General features: G+C 39.0%; 1 protein-coding gene across 1 annotated transcript; it reads right to left on the minus strand.

The window, feature by feature from the left end:
- Positions 1-1,473: 1,473 nt before the first annotated feature.
- Positions 1,474-4,000, minus strand: LOC112294220 (uncharacterized). The gene is made up of 5 exons (XM_024544478.3): positions 3,627-4,000; positions 3,291-3,516; positions 2,835-2,986; positions 2,200-2,489; positions 1,474-2,011 (listed from the first exon to the last, which is right to left on the minus strand). Exons 1-5 carry the CDS (start codon positions 3,816-3,818, stop codon positions 1,603-1,605), a joined length of 1,269 nt encoding a protein of 422 aa, XP_024400246.1. The 5' UTR covers positions 3,819-4,000; the 3' UTR covers positions 1,474-1,602.
- Between the last annotated feature and the right edge of the window lie 5,565 nt (positions 4,001-9,565).

Raw genomic sequence — 9,565 nt, forward strand, 5'->3', positions numbered from 1 at the left:
TGGATGGAGTTTGTCATCTACTCCTATTTGTGATAATACTGCCCTCAAGGCAAAGTCTGATGCATCTGTTTCCATGAAAAATACCTTGGAGAAGTCAACATGATATAAGATCAATGCAAAAGTAAACTCTTTCTTTAAAGCATCAAAAGTTGCTTCAGCTTCTTTATTCCACTCGAGTTTATCTTTACAAGTCAAACGTGTAAGTGGGGCTGCAACTTGAGAAAAATTCTTGATGAAAATCCGGTAGTAATTGGCAAAGCCCAAGAAGCATTACACATCTCTTACTGTTCTTGGAATCTTCCAATCTATGATAGTTTGGACCTTCTTCGGATCCATCATTAGCCCTTCATTAGAAATCATGTACCCTAGGAAGTCAACTTGAGTAGTGTGGAATACACACTTTTCTAACTTGGCATATAACCCTACATCTCTAAGTTTTTGTAATACTTAACGAATATGAACTTCATGCTCTTTTGTATTCTTGGAGTAGATTAGAATGTCGTCCAAATAACATACGACAAAATCATTAAGAAACTCACGAAAGACATCATTCATTAGATGTTGGAAAGCAACTGGTGCATTCGTGAGTCCAGAAGGCATGACATTATATTCGAAATGCCCATACCTGGTTCAAAATGTAGTTTTCCATTCATCACCTTCTTTAATGCGTACCAGATTATATGCTCCTCGTAGATCTATTTTTGTATAGATCTTTGCTTGATTTAGTTGATCAAGAAGTCCTGAAGTCAAAGGCAGAGGATGCCTATTCTTGATAGTGATCTTATTGAGTCCTCAATAGTCCACATACATCCGCAGAGATTCGTCTTTTTTCTTTACAAACAAGATAGGAGCCCTGGTTGGAGATTTAGAATGGCATATGAAGTTTTTAACCAAATTTTCATAAATGTACTCCTTGAGTGCAGCCAACTCGTTTTGTCATAGGCTGTAGATTGGTCCAAATGGTGGTTGAGCTCCTTCTTAAAGATCAATAGAACAATCATAAGGACGATGCTCTAGAAGGATATCTGCATTCTTCTTTTCAAAAACGTCTTAGAAATCTTGATACTGGCTAGGAATACTACTTGACATTTTTCTACCATCAAAAATTTGCATGGCATATATAGCAAAAGATGACCCTTCTTTTGCGGCATGCATGAAAGCTCTCGCACCTATTAGTAAGGGTTTGGATGTACCAGACTTATGTATTTCCACTTGACTAGTGGGATTTTGGATTAAACTACTAGAAAAGTTAAGATTATGAGAAATTCAATCTATTTGAGGGTTATATTTTTCAACCACAAATATTTGGTCAGTCTACATTCCACAGATGAGACACTCAAAACTTTTACCATGCTAACTAAATCCTATTTGAAGTACAAAACACAGATCTTATGCTTGATGTTCCATAGGTTATCGGAATATTGAAATGCAGATGTATAAATTTGTACGTGTGAAGTACTACAAGATCATATTATAAGTTCTTTTCAGTGTTGGAAAGAGTTTGACCTATTAGTGAATTAATCATACGTTGAAGAAGGCTTCTCGAAACCTAGAACAGGGCTATGAATCGGACATGAAAGTTGAGATGGACATATCCAGCTATTAGACCGAGAGAAAAGTAGACCCTCGACTTACCACCGGAATGGTTTCAATAAATGCGTATTGTATCACATGTCGCTTGCGAATAGCCAATTCACACTCCATATTCAATTGCAAGATTTCCCGACTGCCAGGCCTCAGGTCAATGGAAACAGTCCTTCCCATGCACATGAAAAAGCAACTGGCGATTGTGGCAAAAATTGATCCTCTATGTGGCACACCATAGAACACACACGCCTGGAGCTCTTCCATAAACTTAGCTGCGGCGTCGATTGCTGCAATTTTGAGATAACCCACTTCTCTCACATGTGGTAAATTGGAAACGTCATTGCAATAGGCCACCAAGCTCTTTATGACAATACCACCATAAGAATGGCTGACTAATACAAATGGATTTCTTCCCAAGGAACACCTGCACAAAATTAAACAAGACGGCACCATCAACAACCCTGGTAAGGATGAATGTGAAGTCTGGACCTTCACCTACACGTAATTTCTAATCATCGTTGTTCCCAGCAAAACAAATCATATAAGCTAACTAGCCAAAGACTACTGTAACGGTCTACATTCACCGCTAGACAAAAATAATAATATACTTACCTTTCAGACACGACCAGAATCTGGAACAAATCATGAGCAATAGCTTTATGTCCATCGGCTCTCACACCATAATCACCAGTTCGCCACGAACTTGCTTGTGCGTTGTATGCAATGCCCACCACTCGCAGCTTTCTCCCGTTGAGAATTCCTTCAAGCAAACGTGGTAGCCAATCCTTCGGCCAGAGTGCTCCATCAGAATTAGTCCATGTTTTTTTCTCGCGCGTTCCTTCCATGACCAATTTGGAGGCCATGAAAGAAGACAACGTCCAAAACCTCTTCGCCGGGTGCTCCTGTGCAGTTGGAAAACCACACCTTCCACGGTTGATAATCCTATCAAACAACCAACTTGTTGATTCAGTGAAGCAAGTTGGAGTGTTCTCGGAGAAGAAGATATCCAAGAGAAGTTAGCCTAGTGCATCTTGACCATGTTGCTCTATTACCAGGTAACTTTGCTCCTACAGAGAAGTTTATTCTTTCTACTACTATGAATCTTAGTATAACCCTCGCATATATCTCTCCACTCACACATCTCTCTTGAAAGTCACTCCTCTTGCTTTCTTTTTCTTCGAGAAGCAAGAGAACGTGAGACATGCCACAGCTAGAAACCAACACTTGCTTTTAGGCCTGTATCATACCCGAGGAGAAGCCGTCGTGTCAGCCGAGGTTCTGGAATTGTGGGATGTCGCTCCCTCGGTCTCACTGGTGGCTAGCGGCGCTGTCAAAGAACCCTGATTCTCGCTATCCGTGAGACTCGCCGACCTCTCCAGTGCGGTTTCCACTGAAAAACCTATATCCAGAGAATGCGTAATCAGTTGATGTGTAATCACCGCATCAAACTGGAGCTGAAACGGCCAATTCTAAACAACCCGCGTCAAAGATGCTAAATCAGAAGAAATCTCGAAACTGATACATTTTCAACAGGAATACACACACATGGGAAATAATCGATATCATAATACAAGATCCAACGCACCAAGATCATACCGCAAGGACATGTGCGTGATTCAATGCAATTTAATCCTATTTTAAAAGTCACAAAATAAACAATTCAGCAAGCAAAACACCACCATATGCATCGTCCTCAGTTTTACCCGGAATGACGGGAATTTGTCCCGGATCAGCTGTTCGATTGTTAACAGGTATGCTCCTGTCCTCGAGAAGAAACGTATCTGCGACCTTCATATCACGTCTTTGGATCTCGTCGTCTTGGAGCCCCTTTCCCGACTCGTTCGCAGCATTGTCCACATCAAAGGTAATGTTTGTATCGATCCGGTTGTCGCCATCATCGTTGAATTTCGCAACTTGAGTAGGGTCTTTCTGTAAAAGCGAGGTCAAGAAACTAATGTTACTAGGATAAATCATTCCAAGCGAGCCAAGCCAACTAATTGTGGGCTAGAAGAGTGCAACAGTGTGAGACGGAAACGAACCTTGCCAATCACAGGCACCAGAGTGGCAGGGTCGAACTCGATGGCCTTCTCCTTGCTAGAACTTGGCTTCAACCCAACTGAACTTGTGGACGCCTGCACGAGTTTCTCGCGCCTCATGGACCGAAGCCTTGGCGGCCGCGACGAACGCGCACTCTGCTCCCTACTCGCACACTTCCCTCTACCATTCCTCATCTCATTCTAAACAAGACCTTACAAAAAGCAAAACCTCGTATACCAAACAAAAATAAATTAATTAAGTTAAATCTACTCTCTATGTACAATAGCTAGCAACATCGCAGCCCACTTAGGAATCGCTCAGCAAAACTCTCGGATCCACTAGCAATCACAGGGATTAGCTTTCAAGCCGACCGGAAAGACGATCAATGACTCGATTCCAACACCAGTGCGACCAAAGGCTTTTTGTGAGGCCGTCAGTTGGGTGCAAACTGGGAGATAGATGGCTGGACGTGAAGACCGAGGGCTGACATTTTCTATTTTTCTCCGTCTCGTTGTTTTCTCCGTCTCGTTGAGTCTGTGGGGTCACGGTTACTTTCAACGAATATCATCGACCCATCTCTCCTGACCCTGGATTCCTCAAGGGACAGGAGGTTGAGGTCGATGATACAGCATGTGTCCCCCACAATCTTGTTCACAAATATGCAAAATCAAAATAACAAACCCCCATTTCATACTTATATGTGTCTTAACTCATTTTTGCATGGGGATTGCAATATAATATCTAAAGCATAATGTAGAAAGTTTTTGTTGAAGATCAACATGTTCTTGCTTAGTTACCACCACATTGAGATTAAGCATAGTATGTCGCTAATAGTCAAAATGTAGCAAAGAGATAAAAGAAGTTATTATAGTAGGGACTAGGGTTTGTAGGTGGCAGCTAAGTAAAGAAGAATCTAAAGTTGAGTGGAATGAAGTAAGATATGGATGTAATATCAAAAGGATGGAAGTTGCTTCATTGGTTAACAACCACCACTTATAAGTAAAGGGTGTTGGAAATAAGAGTTATCTTATTCCACACTTCTCTTTGTGTACAAACCTTGTCGATGCTAAGTGTTTGTAGCTTTTAGACTTCTTTTCTTCAATAGGTTATGGACTCACTCACATTTGCTTGAGTGTTTTGAAGTTCTTTGAAATGGTTGTTGATATGTAGAGTAGATCAATTTGTTGTTGCTGATGTTAGGATTTAGAAGTACCTAACTTTCAGACTCAGATCTAGGTTGAGGTCTTGATTTATGCTTATTTATGATTGAGAGCATTTTTGGTGTTGGTATTTGGTTTTTCACCTTAAAGCAAAGTTATACAATACTTGCATTATGTTTTCTTGTTGAAATAGATCTTTGGTGGTCTAACTTTGTAGTTTCATGTCTTATAGATGTTGAATGTGCTTAAAACGCCTCTTATTGTGCATAAAAGTATTTTGTAAGCATTAGAGTGATATTTGAGTGGAAAATCTAATTTTAGACATTTAGATATGTCATTAGACTTGTAAAAAGTCTTAGAAGTGAGTTTGAGAGTGTTTTTTAGAAGAAGAACACAAATTTGTTCACAAAGAGGGATTTTGAGATTCTAAGGCAGCAATACTTCCTTGTTGATTTTGAGAGCATTAGGACTTCTTCTTTCAATCCTTTTTAGAACATCTCTCCCTTAGACATGGCTTTAAGTGACGGTGAATGATTGAAAGTAATTGAGAAGTTCAGAGGTGAGAATTTCTACTATTGGAAGGTCAAAATGGAGCTTTTATTGTCGTCTTTGGATCTTTGGGATATTGTAGATGAAAGTGAAGAGACTCCATGCATAGATGCTGATATAAAAGAGAAGGAGTTCATACATTGTAAAAAGAAGGCTTTTAGATTGATTGCAACCAATGTGGATGAAGCCAACTTCTCCCACATTATCTCTTGCAAAGGACTAGAGGAAGCATGGAAGACTCTTTGTAACATCTATAAGAGCAAGAGCTTATCCAATATCATCTATACAAGGATGAAGTTCTTCACTTACAAGACGAAAGAAGGTAAAGACCTCATGGTTCATGTCAATAAGGTAAAGGCTCTTGCAAACTAACTAGCAATTATTGACAAGTCTTTAGAAGAAAGTGATATTATCATGACCTTACTGATGAGCCTTCCCAATTCCTACAACTACCTTATTGTGGTATTGAAGTCCATTAAGCTAAAAGAACTTACAATGGACTATGTGACAATAAGACTTATCCATGAAGTAACCAAGAAGAAAAAAAAATGAGCCCCAAAGTGAAGATTCAGCACTCTACTTAGGTCAAGGCAAAAGCAACTATTTAAATCAACAAGGTAATGTCAAATCTTGCTTTATTTGTAGCAAAGTAGGCCATTTTGCTCGAAATTACTACAAAGGCAAAAAGATGGAGAAGTAGAATGCAAATAGTATTCAAGATGAGTTTGGAGGACAAGATTATGCATTCACGACAACAAATGGGACCTCTATAGCTGCCATGTCAAGATGGATTGTGGATTCAAGGTGTTCTAAGCATATGACATCTTATAAGTATTCATTTCACACTTATGATGCTATTTATCAAGGACAAGAACTCAATGAAAAGTAATTCAAACAAGTGACCCTTCTCTCAAAGAAAGGTAACAAAACATAAATAAACAAGTATATATATTAAAAAAAATTGGAATGGCTATTGCCAAAGACTAGAAAACATGAAGACTCTTGAAACTAGACTGGAAACAAGAAAAGAGTTGACAAGAGTAAAGAGGGCTTCACTCTTGCCTTTATATATATTATCTAATTAAGAGCTATGTGGCGATATGCTATTGGACCTCCAATACGCGTTCAACTTGTAGGACACATGTCTAATTTGTAGAGCAAGTTGCTTAGATGTGCGCCACATGTCTAACCTCTATTGTTAAAGATCAGCAAGCCCTTGCTTAGTTACTAATAGCTAAAGATTAATCATAGTAAGTTGCTAATAGTGAATAGGCAACAAAGCGGTAAAAAGAAGTTACCATGGTGGTGGCTAGGGTTTAGTTGGATGTAAATGAATTTCATCTATATTAGATGAACGATCCACCTATAAGTAAAGAGTGTTGGAAGTAAGAGTCATCTTACTCCACACTTATATTTGTAAGCAAACCTTGCTGATGCTATGTAATTGTAGTTTCTAAGCTTCTTTTCTTCAATAGGTGTCACGGACATACATATAATTACCTATATGAATAGATAAAAGTATGTAAAAGTAGGTTAATTATGTAATATCTTCTAGAGAAGCTTCTTAGAAGCTTCATAGACGCTGCTTTGACTTTATAGGAGTCTATAGTTGACTTTTAGGTTAGAAACTTGGTCAACAAGTTAGCCATGTGCCATGCATGTTGGAAGCTTAAAGAACAAGCTAACTACGTGGTCCATCCATAGAAAACTTGCCTTGCAAGCAAAGGCATGTGGCCTAGAAAGTCAACATATATTGGAGGTCTTATAGAACATCGCCACGTGGCTTCTAGTTAGATAGTATATATAGAGGCAAGAGTGAAGCCCTCTTCACTCTTGTCAACTCCTTTCTTGCTTCTAGTCTAGTTTCAAGGGTCTCTAGTTTTCTTGTATTTTGGCAATAGCCATTCCAGTTTCTTTCTTAATATACATATTTCTATTTTGTCCTATTTCTTTTTGAGAAAAGTCTCACTTACTCTTTAGCTTTCATCGAGTTCTTGTCACTGACAGATTGACAAGAGTCCACTTACAATATCAGAGCTTTGTCTTTTCTTGATTAAGAGTGGATTATCCTTTTTTTCTTGATAAAACATAAGCACATTAGAAGTTGCGGATTACCCTCTTTTAAACTGATATTGTTCTTAGTATTTTCTTTGTTATCAATTCCTCTCTTCTATTTGTTTTGAGCGTTATTAGACATCTTCTCTTTTCTAAGTGCTACTATGGCAGAGCTTGTTGAAATGAAGAGTGCAATGGCACAGATGCAAGAACAATTGAGGGAGTTAATGCTTGCGATGCATCAACTCAATTTACCACCACAAGGAGCAACAAGAATGGTAGGAAGTGAAGATATAGAGATGATTGGGGCTGCTTCAACATCTACACCAAACCATGTCCCATCTCCCAGAATGGAACACCCTTCGAGTGTTAGAGAACCGAGAGTTGCCTTGCCCGAGAAGTTTGATGGTACCAGATCCAAGTTTCGAGGATTCATCAATCAGGTCCAACTAGTGATTGAACTTCAATCCCAGAGCTATCCAACTCCAGGGTCACAAGTAAGATTCATTGGTACACTTTTTTCAGGTTCAGCATTGTCATGGTTTTCATCTTTTCTTGAACGACGAGATCCAATATTGGATAATCTGGAGGCTTTTTTGGCGGAGTTTCGATCCATGTTTGGAGAACATGATGCAATTCGTGTTGCAACCAACAAGATCCGTATTTTGCGACAAGGCAATCGATCAGTAACATTATATGCTTCGCAATTTCGACAACTTGCAACTGATATCAAGTGGGATGATGCCGCACTTGTGAGTCAATTTCTCTACGGATTACAATATGAGGTAAAGAAATTGATGCTCAATTTACCTGATCCTCAAACATTGAGTCAAGCAATTGACTTTGCTGTGAAGTGCGACAATCGACTTTTTGAATTTCGATCCGAGAGTCGCACAAGTGGGCCTCAACGTTACTACAATTCAATGGCAACACCGACGTCTCCTCAACACATACCTTCAGAAGTAGAGGATATGCAAATTGATGCGGTACGTTTCAAACCTCTTACTGAGCAAGAAAAGTCTCGTCGTCGACAAGAAGGATTGTGCTTATATTGTGGAGAACCTAAGCACACTGCTCAACATTGTCCAAAGAAGCGACGTAACTACAAAATGAGGAGTACGGCTGTCAAAGAAGACAGTATGTCGAAAACGAGTACGTCCAGCTACAATAGGGACCGTGCGGCTGGAATCTTGTACAACTTCTAATAAAGGTCCTATCCTCTCCTCAGAACCATCTCCTTGTTTTATAATAGATGTGCGTTTAGGACCTAATAATTACAAAGCCTCTGCCTTGGTAGATTCAGGAGCCTCATCTTGTTTTTTAGATGAAGAATTTGCTAGATGTCATAGAATATCATTAATACAAAAAACTAAACCTGTACACGTAGAAGTCATAGATGGTCGTCCGTTGTCTTCTGGAGATGTAACTCACGAAACACTTCCTGTAGATGTAGTAATAAATGGTCATAGTAGTTGCGTAATTTTTAATATAATTAGATCTCCCTCTAATCCAGTAATTTTAGGCTTATCATGGTTAGAAAAGTATAATCCTCGAATAGATTGGATTTCTCGTAAACTTGATTTTCCTCAGAGCATTAGTAACAGTTCTATTAACCAAGTAAAAAACCATGACTCTAGTATAGTAAAACTCGCACCTATAGGTGCAAAAGCATTTATACACGCAGCAAAAGAAGGATCAACTTTTGCTATTTATACTGCACCTATTTCTGAAAGCGTAAAGACTTCAAGTGGCATTCCAAGTCAATATCAGGATTATCAAGACGTTTTTGAGAAAAAGAATGCAGATATTCTTCCTGAGCATCGTCCATACGATTGTTCAATCGATCTCAAGGAAGGAACTCAGCCACCATTTGGACCAATTTACAGTTTATCGCAAGATGAGTTGGCTGAACTCAAGACATATATTGACGAGAATTTAGCGAAGAATTTCATACGCCATTCAAAATCTCTACCAGGAGCTCCAATTTTATTCGTAAAGAAAAAAGATGGATCTTTACGAATGTGTGTTGACTATCGAGGACTCAACAAGATCACAATCAAGAACAGGTATCCATTACCTTTGATATCAGGACTCGTTGACCAGTTAAATCAAGCTAAGATCTATACAAAAATAGATCTAAGAGGAGCATATAATCTAGTACGGATCAAAGAAGGAGA

This window comes from Physcomitrium patens, chromosome 17 (genome assembly GCF_059467195.1).
Source record: "Physcomitrium patens ecotype Gransden chromosome 17, ASM5946719v1, whole genome shotgun sequence".
Lineage (NCBI taxonomy): Eukaryota > Viridiplantae > Streptophyta > Bryopsida > Funariales > Funariaceae > Physcomitrium > Physcomitrium patens.

Bases quoted from the DNA above. Each gene is read 5' to 3' on its own strand.
- LOC112294220 (XM_024544478.3), bottom strand. From the start codon at position 3,818: ATGAGGAATGGTAGAGGGAAGTGTGCGAGTAGGGAGCAGAGTGCGCGT. The intron at 2,490-2,834 runs GTATGATACAGG...CCAACTGCACAG, and splicing joins ACACGACGGCTTCTCCTCGG to GAGCACCCGGCGAAGAGGTT. The intron at 2,012-2,199 runs GTAAGTATATTA...AATTTTGTGCAG, and splicing joins ATTCTGGTCGTGTCTGAAAG to GTGTTCCTTGGGAAGAAATC.